We start from the raw sequence: 19,871 nt of genomic DNA, 5'->3' as shown, positions 1-19,871 counted from the left end.
GGAGGCTCCTTCTGTGGATATTCCTGCTTTTTGGCAGAATAGGGTTGGACTGGATGGCCCAGGAGGTCTCTTCCAACTCTTGGATTCTAGGATTCTATGTATGTTGTGTTTCTGAAATGCTCAAGTAAAGCTGAAAGCTGCTTTTTTACTGATGACTCCAGTCCATAATTCTGAGTTTTTACAATACTTCTGCTAGCGCGAACATAATGTGCATACTAGGTTTGGTTGATCCAGCTCGTTCATTTCTAATCTCGTTATGAAATCGTAAATAAAATACCTTTAGAAGCGATATCGACGCGTTTTGGCAACCCGGAAGTGTTTTTGCCGTATCGAAGCCGCGTCCGCCATCTTCCTTACGACTTCCGGCAGTGAATCGTAAATGCTGGGGGCTGTTCTTACCCACGCCCACCTCCTTCCTCTTTGCATTGGCGGCTTTGCGAGGTGGGCGTGGCTACCTCCCTGGCGACAAGAGGCGATGCGGAAGAACTGGGCGTAGCCACACCCACCTCACAAAGACGCCAATGCAAAGAGGAAGGAGGTGGGCGTGGGTAACTTTTACTTACTTAGGCGATCCCTCGTTGGACGAGTAAGATGGTCTTCCATGATGGGTCCGCATGTAGCTGTGGAGCCCTATTCTTGCTCTGCATCTTCTTCCGCAGTGAGGAGGGCATTGGTTTCCAGGTGGAAGGCGGTCCCGGTCGGGGTTGGCTTGACGCGCCTTCCTCCTGGCACGTTTCTCTCTTTCACCCTCCACCCGTGCCTCCTCGAATTCTGCAGCACTGCTGGTCACAGCTGACCTCCAGCTGGAGCGCTCAAGGGCCAGGGCTTCCCAGTTCTCAGTGTCTATGCCAGAGTTGTTAAGGTTGGCTTTGAGCCCATCTTTCAATCTCTTTTCCTGCCCACCAACATCCCGTTTTCCATTCTTGAGTTCGGAGGAGAGCAAATGCTTTGGGAGACGGTGGTCAGGCATTGTTAGTATTATTATATGATCATATTATTTATGAATATAGTACAGTATTAATAATATGTACCTGCTATTAGTATTGTTATGACATTATAATCTATACCTGTTATTAGTATTATTATGTTATACCATTTATGAATATGGGAGAGCATTAAATAATAATATGCACCTGTTATTAGTATTATTGTATGATCATATTACTTATGAATATAGTACAGTATGAATAATATGTACCTGTTATTAGTATTATTATGTCATCATAATACTTCGGCGATCCCTCGTAGTCCGAGGATGATGGTCCTCCAAGTTCGATGTCCGTAGGTGACTGTGGAGCCTTTTCTTGACCTGCATCTTCTCCCATCGTGAGGGCATCGGTTTCCAGACGGAAGGCGGTCCCAGTCAGGGTTGGTTTGACGTGCCTTCCTCTTGGCACGTTTCTCTATTTCGCCTCTTCAAATTCTGCAGCACTGCTGGTCACAGCTCACCTCCAGCTGGAGCGCTCAAGGGCCAGGGCTTCCCAGTTCTCAGTGTCTATGTGAGAGTTTTTAAGGTTGGCTTTGAGGCCATCTTTCAATCTCTTTTCCTGTCCTCCAACATCCCGTTTTCCGTTCTTAAGTTCGGAGTAGAGCAACTGCTTTGGGAGACGGTGGTCAGGCATCCGGACAACGTGGCTGGCCCAGCGGAGTTGATGGCGGAGGACCATCGCTTCAATGCTGGTGGTCTTTGCTTCTTCCAGCACGTTGACGTTTCCCCGCTTGTCTTCCCAAGAGATTTGCAGGATTTTCCTGAGGCAGCACTGATGGAATCGTTCCAGGAGTTGCATGTGACGTCTGTAGACAGTCCACGTCTCGCAGGCATAGAGAAGGGTTGGGAGGGGAATAGCTTTGTAGACAAGCACCGCAGAAGGCGGTTTGCAAGGATTCTTGCGAGGATTTTCCCAGCGGAGGTTAGAAGGGAGAGACCTCGATAGTTTCCGTAGTCTGTTCTTTCCCCTTTTTTGAAGAGGGTGATGATGGTGCCATCCTTGAAATCTGCTGGGATTTTCTCGGTCAACAACAGATTGATCAACCAAGCCTAGTGCATATGTATGTATGTATGCATATATACATTCGCACACATACATTTGCCCATCCTGCTTATTGAAAAGCTTCCTGTTGCGCCATTAAATTAACAATTAGTGTGTCTTAATTGAAGTGTCGTTATGATTTACTTATAATGTTATCTGCAACTTTATTATTAGTAGCCATGGAAAGCGGTTTATTAAAAGTGGCGAGAGACACCAGAAATTTAGGAAATAAAGAAGAAGAATCCCTTTTCAATTAATGCGTTGTTCGTTTTCTTTTATTACAGCACGAGCTTGCCGATCCGGCGATTCCTGGGTTATTTGCAAAATGTAATCCTAGTGGGGTTGGGGGCAGGATTGATTTTGTAATTTGGGAGTTGTAGTTGCTGGGATTTATACTTCACCTACAATCAAAGAGCATTCTGAACCCCACCAATGATGGAATTGAACCAAACTTGGCACACAGTTCTCCCATGAACAACAGAAAATACTGGAAGGATTTGGTGGGTACTGACCTTGAGTTTGGGAATTATAGTTCACCTATATCCAGAGGAGTAGTATGGATGCATGCATTGAAGGATCTGGACCAAACTTGGCACAAATAATCACTATGCCAAATGTGAACACTGGTGGAGTCTGGGGAAAATAGACCTTGACATTTGGGAGTTGTAGTTGCTGGGATTTATAGTTCACTTATAATCAAAGAGCATTCTGAACTCCACCAGCGATGGATTTAAACCGAACTTGGCACACAGAACTCCCATGATTAACAGAAAACACTGGAAGGGTTTGGTAGGCATTGACCTTGAGTGTGGGAGTTATAGTTCACCTATATCCAGAGGAGTGCTATGGATTCATGCAATGAGGGATCTGGACCAAACTTGGCACAAATACTCACTATGCCCAAATGTGAACACTGGTGGAGTCTGGGGAAAATAGACCTTGTCATTTGGGAGTTGTAGTTGCTGGGATTTATAGTTCACCTACAATCAAAGAGCATTCTGAACCCCACCAACAATAGAATTGGACCTAACTTTCCACATGTAACCCAGATGACCAAGAGAAAATACTGTGTTTTCTGATGGTCTCTGGCGACCCCTTGGACACCCCCTCACGACCCCCTCAGGGGTCCCGACCCCCAGGTTGAGAAACATTGCGATACGCCCACATTTGAATACTGGTGGAGTGGGGTGGGGGGACTGATTTTGTCATTTGGGAGTTCTAGTTGCTGGGATTTATAGTTCACCTACAATCAAAGAGCATTCTGAACTCCACCAGGAATGGACTTGAAGCAAATTTGGCGCACAGAACTCCCATGCCCAACAGAAAATATTGGAAGGGTTTGGTGGGCATTGACCTTGAGTTTGGGAGTTGTAGTTCACCTACACCCAGAGAGCACTGTGGACTCAAACAATAATAGATCTGGACCACACTTCACACGAATACTCAATATGCCCAAATGTGAACACTGGTGGAGTTTGGGGAAATTTAAGCTTTGTATTTGGGAGTTGTAGTTGCTGAGATTTATAGTTCACATACAATCAAAGAGTCCCTTGAACCCACCAATGATAGAATTGGTCCAAACTTCCAACACAGAACCTTCCATGATCAACACAATTTACTGGAGGGATTTGGGATGAATTGACAGTGATTTAGGGGAGATGTAGTTCACTTTCCACCTTTCTGATGGGTCTTTGGCGACCCCTCTGACACCCCCTGGTGACCCCCCCCCCAGGTCCTGACCCCCAGTTTGAGAAATGCTGGAAAAGCTGTTTATTTATTTGTTTGTTTGTTTACTATATTTGTATACCGCTCTTCTCAGCCCTCAGGCGACCCAGAGCGGTTAACAACAGCAAAATTCAATGCTCAAAAACATCATATAAACAGTTAAAAACAATTAAAACAGTAGCATAATAAACAGTCAATGTAAATCAATAAAATATCTCATTATCGTCTCATAGTTAGAATCAAGATCCAGTCTCATCATCCAATTGTTCCATATTCTTATGTTCATTATGCTGCCTATTCAAATGCTTGCTCGAACAACCAGGTCTTCACTTTCCTCCGAAATGCTAACAGGGAGAGTGGCGATCTAATATCTCTAGGAAGGGTGTTCCACATCCGAGGGGCCACCACTGAGAAGGCCCTGTCTCTTGTCCCCGCCAAAGGCAGGACTGAGAGCAGGGCATCCCCAGACAATCTTAACATCCTAGCTGTTTCATAGGAGGAGAGGCGTTCGGACAGATAGGTCGGGCCAGAACCATTTAGGGCTTGATAGGCTAAAGCCAGCACTTTGAATTGTGCCCGGTAGCAAAATGGCAGCCAGTGGAGTTGGCGCAACAGAGGAGTTGTATGCTCCCTGAGCGCTGTTCCCGTTAGTAACCTGGCTGCTGACTGTTGGACCATTTGAAGCTTCCGAACAGTCTTCAAAGGCAACCCCACGTAGAGAGTGTTGCAGTAGTCTATACGGGATGTAACCAGAGCGTGGACACACACACACACACAGATAGTCTAGTGTGTGTGTGAGAGAGAGAGACTGTTTTAATTTGCTAGGTATTTTTATATGTGTGTGTAGACAGATAGAAAGATAGACAGACAGACAGACAGATAGAGATGGGCAGGTTAAACACAGTCTCTCTCTCATATTTACACATATATATATATACACACACACCTCATATATATATATATATGTGTGTGTGTGTATACATATGTGTGTGTGTATGTATATATATATATATACACACACACACAAACACACACACATACATACAATCATATATATTCACATACATATATGCTTAACCTGACTCAGCACATAGAAGATGGGTTTGAAAGGCAGCAGATCACAGGAGCTGTCTTCACAGACCTGTCAGCAGCCTATGAGACTGTGAGCCACCACCGCCTCCTGAGAAAAATGTATAGTATCCCAAAGGACGACCACCTCACCCGCCTCATAGGAAACCTGCTACAAAACAGGGGCTTTTTTGTTGAGTTCCAGGGCCAGAGAAGCAGATGGCGGAAACAGAAGAACGGCCTGCCTCAGGGGAGCGTGCTTGCTCCATCCATGTTCAACATCTACACAAATGACCAGCCACTGCCAGAAGGGACAGAGAGCTTCATCTATGCTGATGATCGTGCCATCACCGCTCAAGCAGGGAGCTTTGAGATGGTTGAACAGAAGCTCTCCGAAGCTCTAGATGCCCTTACTGCCTATTACAGGGAAAACCAGCTGATCCCTAATCCATCTAAAACACAGACATGTGCTTTTCATCTCAAGAACAGACAAGCATCCCGAGCTCTGAGGATTATTACCTGGGAAACATTCCCACGGGAGCCTTGCAGCGCACCCAAATACCTGGGAGTCACTCTGACCCGTGCTCTGACCTACAAGAAGCACGGCCTGAACATCAAGCAAAAAGTGGGTGCTAGAAACAATATCATACGAAAGCTGACTGGCACAACCTGGGGATCACAACCAGATACAGTGAAGACATCTGCCCTTGCGGTATGCTACTCTGCTGCTGAGTATGCATGCCCAGTGTGGAACACATCTCACCACACTAAAACAGTGGATGTGGCTCTTAATGAGACATGGAGTGTCTGCGCCCTACACCACGGGAGAAATTACACTGCTTAGCCGGTATTGCACCACCTGACATCCGCCAGGAAGTGGCAGCCAATAGTGAAAGGACCAAGGCAGAGGCATCTCCAGCTCATCCCTTGTTTGGGTATCAGCCAGCACGTCAACGACTTAAATCCAGACATAGTTTTCTATCATAGAATCCTAGAATCCTAGAGTTGGAAGAGACCTCCCAGGCCATCATCCAGTCCAACCCCATTCTGCCAAGAAGCAGGAATATTGCATTCAAATCACCCCTGACAGATGTCCATCCAGCCCCTGTTTAAAAGCTTCCCAAGAAGGAGCCTCCACCACACTCTGGGCAGAGAGTTCCACTGCTGAACGACTCTCACAGTCAGGAAGTTCTTCCTCATGTTCAGATGGAATCTCCTCTCTTGTAGTTTGAAGCCATTCTTCCATTGCGTTCTAGTCTCCAGGGAAGCAGAAAGGAAGCTTGCTCCCTCCTCCTCCCTGTGGCTTCCTCTCACATATTGATACATGGCTCTCATCATATCTCCTCTCAGCCTTCTCTTCTTCAGGCTCAACATGCCCAGCTCCTTAAGCCACTCCTCACAGGGCTTGTTCTCCAGACCCTTGATCATTTGAGTCACCCTCCTCTGGACACATTCCAGCTTAGTCAATGCCTCTCTTCAATTGTGGTACCCAGAATTGGACACAATATTCCAGGTAACGTGGTCTAACCAAGGCGGAATAGAGCATGAAGAGCATTACTTCTCTGGACCTTGACACTAGGCTCCTCTTGATGCAGGCCAAAATAGGAGCATAGTGTCTAGGTTCTAAGATCTACAGAGACACTCGCTGGAACACCTCAGCAAGCGAGAGTCCAAAAGTGGCAGAACCTCAACCAATGGCTGATACAAAAGGAGAGACTCCCCCCTGGGCACACAGAGGACTGGGTGACTTGGAAGGCACTGAACAGACTGCGCTCTGGCACCACGAGATGCAGAGCCAACCTCAAGAAATGGGGCCACAAAGTGGAATCCTTGACATGCGAGTGCGGAGAAGAGCAAACCACTAACCACCTGCTGCAATGCAACCTGAGCCCCGCCACATGATGCACAATGGAGGACCTCCTTGCGGCAACACCAGAATCACTCCAAGGGGCCAGAGACTGGTCAAAGGACGTTTAATCAACTACCAATCTTGCAAATTTTGTATTTTGTCTGTTTGTTTGTTTGTGTTGTCAAAAATGTAATACAACTGTTTGGTTGCCTGACACCATAAATAAAGAAATAAATCGACCTTCCTAATGTTGCGACCTCTTGATACAGTTCCTCCTTCTGTGGTGGTGGCCCCCAACCATCACATTATTTTCGTTGCTACTTCAGAACTGTCATTTTGCTACTGTTATGAATCGTCATGACAATATCTGAATTTGCAGGATGTATTTTCATTCACTGGACCAAATTTGGCACAAAGACTCAATACATCCAAATTTGAATACTGATGAGGTTGGAAGGGATTGATTTTGTCATTCGGGAGTTGTAGTTGCTGGGATTTATAGTTCAACTACAATCAAAGAAAATTCTGAACTCCGCCAACGATGGAATTGAAATTGGCACAAAGAACCCCCATGACCTACAGAAAATTCTGGAAGGGTTTGGTGGGTGTTGACCTTGGTTTTGGAGTTGTAGTTCACCTACATCCAGAGTGCACAATGATGGATCCGGACCAAACTCAACACGAATACTCAAGATACCCAAATGTGAACACTGGTGGGGTTTGGGGAAAATAGTTTCCACACACTTTCCACACAGAACTCCCATGACTAACAGAAAATACTGGAAGGGTTTGGTGGGCATTGACCTTGATTTTGGGAGTTGTTGTTCACCTACATCCAGAGAACATTGTGGACGCAAACAATGTTGGATCTGGACCAAATTCTACACGAATACTCAATATGCTCAAATGTGAACACTGGTGGAGTTTGGGGGAAATTGACCTTAGCATTTGGGAGCTGTAGTTGCTGGGATTTATAGTTCACCTACAACCAAAGAGCATTCTGAACCCCGGCAACAATGAAATTGAACCAAAACCGGAAAACAGAACTCCCATGACCTACAGAAGATTCTGGAAGGGTTTGGTGGGCGTTGACCTTGGTTTTGGAGTTGTAGTTCCCCTACATCCAGAAAGCACAACGATGGATCCGGACCGAACTCAACATGAATACTCAAGATGCCCAAATGTGAACACTGGTGGGGTTTGGGGAAAATAGTTTCCACACACTTTCCACACAGAACTCCCATGACTAACAGAAAATACTGGAAGGGTTTGGTGGGCACTGACCTAGAGTTTGGGAGTTGTAGTTCACCTAAATCCAGAGAGAACTTGTGAACTCAAACAATGATGGATCTGAACCAAACTTGGAACAAATACTCAATATGCTCAAATGTGAACACTGGTGGAGTTTGGGGGAAATAGACCTTGACATTTGGGAGTTGTAGTTGCTGGGATTTATAGTTCACCTACAATCAAAGAGCATTCTGAACCCCGGCAACAATGAAATTGAACCAAAACTGGAAAACAGAACTCCCATGACCTACAGAAGATTCTGGAAGGGTTTGGTGGGCGTTGACCTTGGTTTTGAAGTTGTAGCCTCTGTTTAAAAGCTTCCAAAGAAGAGCCTCCACCACACTCCGGGGCAGAGAGTTCCACTGCTGAACAGCTCTCACAGTCAGGACGTTCCTCCTCGTGTAATACATCCAGAGAGCACAATGATGGATCCAGACCAAACTCAACATGAATACTCAAGATGCCCAAATGTGAACACTGGTAGAATTTGGGGAAAATAGACCTTGATATTTGGGAGCTGTAGTTGCTGGGATTTATAGTTCACCTACAATCAAAGAGCATTCTGAACCCCACCAACAATGGAACTGAACCAAACTTGGAACAAAAACTCAATATGCTCAAATGTGAACACTGGTGGGGTTTGGGGAAAATAGACCTTGACATTTGGGAGTTGTAGTTGCTGGGATTTATAGTTCACCTACAATCAAAGAGCATTCTGAACCCCACCAACGATGGAATTGAACCAAACTTGGAACAAAAACTCAATATGCTCAAATGTGAACACTGGTGGGGTTTGGGGAAAATAGAACTTGACATTTGGGAGTTGTAGTTGCTGGGATTTATAGTTCACCTACAATCAAAGAGTATTCGGAACTCCACCAACAATGGAATTGAACCAAACTTGGAACAAAAACTCAATATGCCCAAATGTGAACACTGGTGGCGTTTGGGGGAAATAGACCTTGACATTTGGGAGTTGTAGTTGCTGGGATTTATAGTTCACCTACAACCAAAGAGCATTCTGAACCCCACCAACGATAGAATTGGACCTAACTTTCCACACAGAACCCAGATGACCAACAGAAAATAATGATGCTCTTTGGCGACCCCTTGGACACCGTCTCGCGACCCCCAGGTTGAGAAACCCTGCTACAGAGGAGTCCAAAGCCGGAAAATGGGCCTTGCCTGCCAGTTGCAGAAGGAGCCATTTCAAAACCCATGAATTGCAAGACGCGCTGCATGCACCGAAGGAGAGAGATGCGTTCAGCATGCGCCGTGATGGAGGTTCATCCCGGAGGGGATGGTTTCACACACCCATCGCAGGAGCCGAACACCTTTGCACCTGAGCTTTGAAGCACCCCCGGGTGCCGATTTCACCAGCCATTCCTCTCCCAAACTCTTTGCATGCTCAATTTCAATGGCCAGACTCCATTTTGCCGTTGACACAGGGCGAGACGGGGCTCTCCAATGGCACAGCCCCATTGACTCGCAGGTATGCCTTCCTAGGGACGTGGTGCGCAGGAATGGCAACCTTCGTGGGGACAAAGCCAAGTGCCCCCCATGATACACCCCCCCCCCAAATAACCCAAATCTAGCTCGGGAAAGGCGCAAGTGGATTTTGGGGAGATGCATCGATCGCTCGTACCTAAATGTGGGATTCACTGCCAGCCCATAAACACCCATTTTTCCCAACATAAAGGCAAGATGCAAATTGGGGGGGTGGTGGGGCAAGCTCAAGGGGTGGCAAGGGCAAAGCCCCCCCTGCCTTCATTATGGGGGTGGGGGGGAGAAGAAGCTGCCCCTTCATGGAGCCTCTCCCATTGTTCTCTTGCAAGGAAGGAAAGAGAGGAAAGGGCTGGGTGGGAGTGACACGACAAGGGGCAATTTGGGAAGCTCCCCCCCCCACCTCCAGGGTGAGGCACATGGGGATGATGCCCCCCCCCCCCCAGGCACAAAAGCCCAGCTCTGCCCTGCGCTTGGATGCTTCTGCTGCTTTTGCCGGCCAGCAAAGGCAACCATGGGGCACACCTTCCTTCTTTCCTTTGTATCTCAGTCAGTCCACAATCCATTTTTTTCCTTCCTTCCTTTTTCTTTCTCTCTTTTTCCTTTCCTTCTCTCCTTCCTCCCCTCTTTTTTTCTTTCCATCTTTCCTCCTCCACGTTTTGCCTTCCTTTCCTTTTCTTTCGCTCCTTCCTTTCTTCCCTCCCACTTTCCTCCCTTCCCCCTTTTTCTGTCCTTCTACTCCTCCTTCCTTCCTTCTCTCTTTCCTTCCTTCCCTCCCTCTTTTTTCTTTCCTTCTCTCCTTCCTTCCTTCCTTCTCTACCTCTTTCTTTCCTTCTTTGCTTCCATCTTTCCTTTCCTCCCTTTTTTCTTTCTTTCTCTCCTTCCTTCTTTCTATACCTCCTTCCTTCCTCCTCTCTTTCCTTCCTTCTCTCCCTCTTTTTTCTTTCCTTCTCTCCTTCCTTCCTTCCTTATCTACCTCTTTCTTTCCTTCTTTGCTTCCATCCTTCCTTCTCTCCTTCTTTTCTTCCCTCTCTCCCTTTTTTCTTTCTTTCTCTCCTTCCTTCTTTCTATAGCTCTTTCCTTCCTTCCCTTCCTGTCTCTTTTTTCTGCCCTTCTCTCCTTCCTTCCTTCTCTACCTTCTTCCTTCCTCCTCTCTTTCCTTTTCTCCTTCCTTCCCTCCCTCCCTTTTTTCTTTCTTTCTCTCCTTCCTTCTTTCTATAGCTCTTTCCTTCCTTCCCTTCCTGTCTCTTTTTTCCTGTCTTTCTCTCCTTCCTTCCTTCTCTACCTTCTTCCTTCCTCCTCTCTTTCTTTCCTTCCTTCCTTCCCTCCCTCTCTTTTTTGTCCTTCTCTCCTTCCTTCCTTCTCTACGTCTCTTTCCTTCTTTGCTTCCATTCTTCCTTTTCTCCTTCCTTCCTTCCCTCCCTTTTTTCTTTCCTTCTCTCCTTCCTTCTTTTGCTCTTTCCTTCCTTCCCTCCTTTTTCTTTCCTTCCCTCCTTCCTTCCTTTGCGCTTTGCTTCTATCCTTCCTTCTCTCTTTCCTTCCTTCCCTCCCTCTTTTTTTCTGTCCATCTCTCCATCCTTCCTTTGCTCTTTGCTTCCTTCCTTCTTTCTTTCTTTCCCTCTCTCCCTCTTTTTTTCTTCCCTTCTCTCCTTCCTTCCTCCCTTCCTTCCATCACTACCTCTTCCTTTCCTTCCCTCTTTGCTTCCATCCTTCCTTCCCCTCCCTCTTTTTTCTGTTCTTCCCTCCTTCCTTCCTACCTTCTTTACCTCCTTCCTTCCTTTGCTCTTTGCTTCCATCCTTCCTTCTCCCTTTCCTTCCTTCTTTCTTCCCCTCTCTCCCTCTTTTTTCTTCCCTTATCTCCTTCCTTCCTTCTCTACCTCTTTCTTTCCTTCCTTCCATCCTCCTCTCTCTCTTTCCTTCCTTCCCTCCCTCTTTTTTTCTTCCCATCTCCCCTTCCTTTCATCTCTACCTCTTCCTTTCCTTCCTTCTTTGCTTCCATCCTTCCCTCCATCCCTCTTTTTTCTGTCCTTCTCCCTTTCCTTCCTTCCTTCCTTCTTTCCCTCTCTTTTTTTCTTCCCTTCTCTCCTTCCTTCCTTCGCTACCTCTTTCTTTCTTTCCATCCAGTCTTCCTCTCTTTCTTTCCTCCCTTCCCTCCTTCTTTTTTTCTTCCTTTCTCTCCTTCCTTCCTTCTCTACCTCTTTCTTTCCTTCCATCCTTCCATCTCTCTTTCTTTCCTTCCTTTCCTCTTTTTTCTTCCCTTCTCTTCTTCCTTCCTTCCTTCTCTACCTCCTTCTTTCCTTCCATCCTTCCTCCTCTCTTTCTTCCTTCACCCTCTTTTTTCTTCCCTTCTCTCCTTCCTTCCTTCTCTACCTCTTTCTTTCCTTCCATCCATGCTTCTCTTTCTTTCCTTCCTTCCCTCCCTCTCTTTTCTCTCCTTCCTTTCTTCCTTCCTTCTTTGCTTCCATCCTTCCCTCCCTCCCTCTTTCCTTCCTTCTCCTCCCTCTTTTTCTGTCCTTCTCCCCTTCCTTCCTTCTTTCTTTCCCTCTCTCCTTTTTTTCTTCCCTTCTCTCCCTCTTTCCTTCCTTCCTTCCATCCTTCTTTCTCTCTTTCCTTCCTTCCTTCCCTCCCTTTTTTCTTCCCTTCTCTCCTTCCTTCCCTCCCTCTTTCTTTCCTTCCATTCTTCCATCTCTCTTTCTTTCCTTCCCTCCCTTTTTTTTCTGTCATTCTCTCCTTCCTTCTCTCCTTCCTTCTCTCCTTCCTTCTCTCCCTCTTCCTTTCCTTCCTTCTTTGCTTCCATCCTCCCTTCCCTTCTGCCCCCTCCCCTTCAAATACCTGGGGGAAAGGTGTGTGTGTGTGTGTGTGTGCTGCCCCTCCCCAGAAAGACACACACAACACACACACACAGAGAGAGACCCCAAAGTGGGGGGGGGGGGGCAAGGCCGGCGTCCACAATGGAAGGGCAAGGGGAGTGTGTGTGTGTGTGTGTGTGTGTAGGGGGGGTGTTGTGCGGGGCGAGCACAAAGGGCTCCTCTTCCTTGTGGGGAGGGGAGGGGGGGTGGGTTTGGTAGTCCGGCCAGGTGGGCCTTCCTTCTTCCTTGCTTACCTGCCTGGCTGAGGAGGGCCAGGGCCAGGGCCAGCAGGGCTAGGAGCCGGCCAAAGGCGGGACCAGGACACCAGGCAGCAGCACTCTGCGCTCCCATTGCAGCCTCTCGCTCGCTTTCCTCGGACACAAGCACGCCACAAACACCGGCACCACCACCAGCACCACCACCAGCACCAGGAGCAGGGCGGGCCCGGAGCAGCAGCAGCCAAGGCTTCTCTTCGCAAAGGGAGGGAGGGGCGGAGGGAGGGAGGGAGGGAGGGAGGAAGGGGCGGCGCTGCCTTGGAAACGGAGGAGGCTCTTCCCTACACCCACCCACCCCCCTGCTTTCTGAATGGACTCGCCCACCCCACAGCAGTGAGGTCCTCAATGGGCCGGACCATTACACTCACAATAGGGGAGGGGAGCTGTGTGGAATGGACATCCAAGCCAGGGCACTTTTGGGGCAGTTTTTGAAAAGGACAGTCATGACAACACACACAAACACATCTCTCTCTCTCTCTCTCTCTCTATATATATATATCTATCTATCTATATATCTATATATCTATATATAGATATATATATATATATCTATATATCTATATATCTATATATCTATATATATATATATATATATTTCTGTGTGTGTATTTACATATAAAAATATCATAAAAGACTGCCCCAAATGTGTGTGTGCATGTCTTTTATGATATTTTTATATGTAAATACACACACAGATATATAGATGCATATATATATATATATATATATATATTCACAATATATATTGATATTTATATATATTCACACTATATAAACACACACACACACATATACCATATAAAAAACACAACTATATATATATATATATACACCATATAAACACACACACATATATAGATGTATATATATATATACCATATAAACACACAAATATATATATTCACACTTTATAAACACACACACAAATATATATATATCATATAAACACACACACAAATATATAGATGCATACATATATATACACCATATAAACACACACACATATATAGATTCATATATATATCTACACCATATAAACACACACACAAATATATAGATGCATATATATATCTACCATATAAACACACACACAAATATATATATATATATATATATACACACCATATAAACACAGGCACATATATAGATGCATATATATATATACACACCATATAAACACACACACAAATATATATATACCATATAAACACACACAAATATATAGATGCATATATCCATATAAACACACACACAAATATATAGATCCATATATTTATATACACCATATAAACACACACACAAATATATAGATGCATATATATATATATATATATAATATAAACACACACACAAATATATATATATATATACACACCATATAAACATACACACAAATATATAGATGCATATATATATATATATACCATATAAACACACACACATATATATACACACCATATAAACACACACACAAATATATATATATACACACCATATAAACACACACACACACATATATATTCACACTATATAAACACACACACAAATAAATAAATATATACCATATAAACACACACACAAATATATAGATGCATATCTATATATATACCATATAAACACACACACATATATATATTCACACTATATAAACACACACACAAATATATATATATACCATATAAACACACACACATATATATTCACACTATATAAACACACACACAAATATATATATATACCATATAAACACACACACAAATATATATATACACCATATAAACACACACACAAATATATATATATACCATATAAACACACACACAAATATATATATATATACACCATATAAACACACGCACATATATAGATGCATATATATATATATACCATATAATCACACACGCAAATATATAGATGCATACATATATATACACCATATAAACACACACACAAATATATATATATACCATATAAACACATGCACATATATAGATGCATATATATATATATATATACCATATAAACACACACACAAATATATATATATATATATACACACACACCATATAAACACACGCACATATATAGATGCATATATATATATATACCATATAAACACACACACAAATATACATATATATATACCATATAAACACACACACAAATATATAGATGCATATCTATATATATAAATCTGTTAGGTTGGTTCAACCGGACAGCAAAACTCCACAACCCCCCAACAAAACTTAACCAAAATTCCCATGCTCATAATACAACCCACAAGGTACAAACATATCTACTCAAAATGAAAAACAACACAACAACACACTCACAAAACAGCAAAACAACTGAGCATGCGCATTGGTGCCCAGCCACAAGTTCCCTGGCGCGCGCACACAGCCTTCCGGCCAACGTTCCCTCTGCAGAAGCCATGCCCACTCCAAGCCCCGCCGCGCCGCTTCCCGCACACACACACCCCCTGCCGCACGCACACACACAACCCCACGCTCCATCACTCCTCCCGCCACCGCACACACACACGCAACCCCATGCTCCATCACTCCCCCCACCGCCGCACACACACACACAACCCCACTCCCCCCGCCGCCGCACACACACACGCAACCCCACGCTCCATCATTCCCCCTGCCGCCGCACACACACACGCAACCCCACGCTCCATCACACCCCCCACCTCCACACACACACACGCAACCCCACGCTTCATCACTCCCCCCGCCGCCGCACACACACACGCAACCCCACGCTCTATCACTCCCTCCGCCGCCACACACACGCAACCTCACTCCCCCCGCCGCCGCACACACACACGCAACCCCACTCCCCCCGCCGCCGCACACACACACGCAACCCCAGGCTCCATCATTCCCCCCACCGCTGCACACACATAAGTCCAGATATCTAGCTCAACTTTGATAAGTTTTACTATAGGCCACAGCAATGCGTGTTAGGGCACAGCTAGTGATAATATAAATATCTGATATGCAGGACATATTCAATTGACCAAATTTGGTACAAATACCCAAAATGTCCAAATTTGAATACTGATGGGTTTGCGGGGGGAGGGGGCTTAATTTTGTCATTTGGAACTTGTATATATATATATAACATCTAAACACACACACACACATATATACCATATAAACACACGCACAAATATATAGATGCATACATAGATATACACCATATAAACACACACACTAATATATATATATATACACATCAACATGAGGGACTGTATTAAGGTGTCATAGCATTAGGAAGGTTGAGAACCACTGGTCTACAGAAATACAACACCACCTGAGCTCTGCGAGTGCAGCTTTTTCCCCCCTCCATTCGTGCCTCTTCAAGTTCTACAGCACTGCTGGTCACAGCTGACCTCCAGCCGGAGCACTCAAGGGCCAGGGCTTCCCAGTTCTCAGTCTCTATGCCAGAGTTTTTAAGGTTGGCTTTGAGGCCTTCTTTAAATCTCTTTTCATAGAATCAAAGAGTTGGAAGAGACCTCCTGGGCCATCATCCAGTCCAACCCCATTCTGCCAAGAAGCAGGAATATTGCATTCAAATCACCCCTGACAGATGGCCAACCAGCCTCTGTTCCAAAGCTTCCAAAGAAGGAGCCTCCACCACACTCCCTCTGGGGCAGAGAGTTCCACTGCTGAACGGCTCTCACAGTCAGGAAGTTCTTCCTCATGTTCAGATGGAATCTCCTCTCTTGTAGTTTGAAGCCATTCTTCCCTTGCGTCCTAGTCTCCAGGGAAGCAGAAAGGAAGCTTGCTCCCTCCTCCTCCCTGTGGCTTCCTCTCACATATTTATACATGGCCCTCATCATGTCTCCTCTCAGCCTTCTCTTCTTCAGGCTAAACATGCCCAGCTCCTTAAGCCGCTCCTCATAGGGCTTATTCTCCAGACCCTGGATCATTTTAGCCGCCCTCCTCTGGACACATTCCAGCTTGTCAATATCTCCCATGAATTGTGGTGCCCAGAATTGGACACAATACTTTGTCCAAAATTGGTCATTTCACAATAGGAGCGAGACGACGCTCGGGAGGTCGCCTTCCCAATTTTGTTTACTTCACTCAAACTAGACATTCCTCCCAAGCCTCTCCTTTGTGCCTTATCTGATTGTAACAGGAAGAACCGGATAAGGTGATCAGGGCTCATCACAAAGCCACTCAAGGAGAATAGACTGGGCATCCGTCATAGACTGGATTTCTCTGATTCCGGGCCCCTGGGCATCAAACCCATTGATCCCTTCACCAGCCCATTGTCCCTGCTTCGTCCCGCCTCCCCTCTCCTGATTCGCCAAAGTGCTGAAGTGGGGGGAGTTTTCCCATTGGTTCCTGCGCAGCGGAGGAGCTCTGCGATTGGCCCTGATGCAGGGCGGGCGGCCGCGCCTCCCCCCAGCTGGAATCGCATCAGCCAATCACCTGCAAGCCGGGAGGAGGGCGGAGGGCGGGAGTTTTGAACTTTCAAACCTGTAAATTCCTATAAAAATGCCTCTGATCTCTGTACTGGGATGCTTTGAAGCCGCTACATGAAGCCGCTGGGCGAGATCATCCGGAGTTTCGGAGTGCGATGTCATCTGTATGCGGATGATGTCCAACTCTGTCACTCCTTCCCACCTGCTACTAAGGAGGCTGTCCAGGTCCTGAACCGGTGCTTGGCCGCTGTGACAGTCTGGATGAGGGAGAACAAACTGAAATTGAATCCAGACAAGACAGAGGTACTCCTGGTCAGTCGCAAGGCCGAACAGGGTATAGGGTTACAGCCTGTGCTGGACGGGGTCGCACTCCCCCTGAAGACGCAGGTTCGCAGTTTGGGTGTGACCCTGGACTCATCGCTGAGCCTGGAACCCCAGGTCTCGGAGGTGGTCAGGGGAGCATTCGCACAGTTAAAACTCTTGCGCCGTACCTTGGGAAGTCTGACTTAGCCACGGTAGTCCACGCTCTGGTTACATCCCGTTTAGACTACTGCAACACTCTCTACGTGGGGTTGCCTTTGAAGACGGCCTGGAAGCTCCAATTAGTCCAACGCTCAGCAGCCATGATACTAACAGGAGCAGAGCGCAGGGAGCATACAACTCCTCTGCTGCACCAGCTCCACTGGCTGCTGATCTGCTACCGGGCTCAATTCAAAGTGCTGGCGCTGGCCTTTAAAGCCCTAAACGGTTCCGGCCCAAGCTACCTATCCGAACGTATCTCAGCCTATCAGCCCATCAGGACCCTAAGATCTTCTGGGGGGGGGGGCTGCTCTCTATCCCGCCTGCTTCACAGGTGCGGCTGGCGGGGACGAGAGACAGGGCCTTTTCTGTGGTGGCCCCGCGGCTTTGGAACGCCCTCCCCATGGAGGTAAGATCAGCCCCCTCATTGATGGTATTCCGGAAAAGACTAAAAACGTGGATGTTCGAGCAGGCGTTCGGTTAACCCAGTGCAATAAGTGTAATGATTGAAGGACTGGCAATTTGGACGATGAAACTGGATCACGTTTTTAGTCAAGAGATGTATTGGATTGTTCATTGATATATGTATTGTGGATTATGTTTTTATGCTTTTAAAACTGTATACTGTTGTTTGTTATAAGTTGTTGTAAACCGCGTTGAGTTGCCGGCTAGGCTGAGAAACGGCGGTATACAAGTATAGCAAATAATAATAAATAAATAATAAAAATGTGTAGGCGAATGATTGCTACGTCGCATCCTTTTCAGCTGAATCGCTAATAAAAACACCTCGGTGCCTTTTCTTCAACTTTGCTGGGCTTCATTCTGAATTTTTAATCTAAATAATATTGCTGAAATCAGGCTTTTTTGGCTCGCCAAAGTAGCAGACCCTCTTTGGTGGGGTCTTAGGGTCCCTCCTCCTGCGGAAGACCCTCTTAAAGCTCCTATTGGCTTCACTATGAGATATTCATTGAAAAACTAGAGTAAAATGTGTTTCAGGATGTCCTGCCCACAAAGATAATTTTCAACTTTTCCTATTTTTTTAAAGGTTCGAACCAATTAGGAAATGACAAAAAACAAAAATCATGTTGCTTATGCCATTTGAACATTGCTCTCCAGAGCCATAGTCCAATGCTCAAATCAACCCATTCCAATATTGGCTCACACGTTTGCAAACAGAGGTGGACAAGCTATCCCCGGCTCACCTCGGATTAACTTGGAGGGGATCCCAGATCTCCCAGATCTCCCAGATCATATTTCCAGGCCAATCCACAGCCTCGAAGATCGCCACACCTCTCAGCTGCTTCGATGTCGTCCCCTGCCCCAGTTTGATGTGTCAGAGCAACATTCATAGAATCATAGAATCAAAGAGTTGGAAGAGACCTCATGGGCCATCCAGTCCAACCCCATTCTGCCAAGAAGCAGGAATATTGCATTCAAATCACCCCTGGCAGATGGCCATCCAGCCTCTATTTAAAAGCTTCCAAAGAAAGAGCATCCACCACACTTCGAGGCAGAGAGTTCCACTGCTGAACGGCTCTCACAGTCAGGAAGTTATAGAATCATAGAATCTTAGAGTTGGAAGAGACCTCCTGGGCCATCATCCAGTCCAACCCCATTCTGCCAAGAAGCAGGAATATTGCATTCAAATCACCCCTGACAGATGGCCATCCAGCCTCTGCTTAAAAGCTTCCAAAGAAGGAGCCTCCACCACACTCCGGGGCAGAGAGTTCCACTGTGAACAGCTCTCACAGTCAGGAAGTTCTTCCTAATGTTCAGATGCAATCTCCTCTCTTGTAGTTTGAAGCCATTGTTCCGCGTCCTAGTCTCCAAGGAAGCAGAAAGGAAGCTTGCTCCCTCCTCCTCCCTGTGGCTTCCTCTCACATATTTATACATGGCTCTCATATCTCCTCTCAGCCTTCTCTTCTTCAGGCTAAACATGCCCAGCTCCCCAAGCCGCTCCTCATAGGGCTTGTTCTCCAGACCCTTGATCATTTGAGTCGCCCTCCTCTGGACACATTCCAGCTTAGAGTCAATATCTCCCTTCAATTGTGGTGCCCAGAATTGGACACAATATTCCAGGTAAAGTGGTCTAACCAAAGCGGAATAGAGCATGGGGAGCATGACTTCCTTAGATCTAGACACTATGCTCCTCTTGATGCAGGGCACAATCCCATTGGCTTTTTTTGCCGCCGCATCACATTGTTGGCTCATGTTTAACTTGTTGTCCACGAGGACTCCAAGATCTTTTTCATGAGAGCATAAAAGCCATGGCAGAATGAAAGTTTACCAAAACCCAATAGGAAGCTCATGGCAGGAGGGCAA

General features: G+C 45.9%; 1 protein-coding gene across 1 annotated transcript in view; it reads right to left on the bottom strand.

Moving 5' to 3' along the window:
- CD99L2 (CD99 molecule like 2) overlaps positions 1-12,808 on the bottom strand; it is a 102,656-nt gene extending 89,848 nt beyond the window's left edge. Inside the window, exon 1 of the mRNA XM_067471695.1 lies at positions 12,569-12,808. Within this exon, the coding sequence (XP_067327796.1) occupies positions 12,569-12,665 (97 nt within the window). The 5' untranslated portion in view covers positions 12,666-12,808. The remainder of the gene's footprint in view (positions 1-12,568) is intronic.
- Between the last annotated feature and the right edge of the window lie 7,063 nt (positions 12,809-19,871).

The sequence above is a fragment of the Anolis sagrei genome, chromosome 10 (genome assembly GCF_037176765.1).
Source record: "Anolis sagrei isolate rAnoSag1 chromosome 10, rAnoSag1.mat, whole genome shotgun sequence".
Lineage (NCBI taxonomy): Eukaryota > Metazoa > Chordata > Lepidosauria > Squamata > Dactyloidae > Anolis > Anolis sagrei.
Note: the sequence above shows the minus strand (reverse complement) of the source record. Positions and strands in the feature narration are given on the sequence as shown.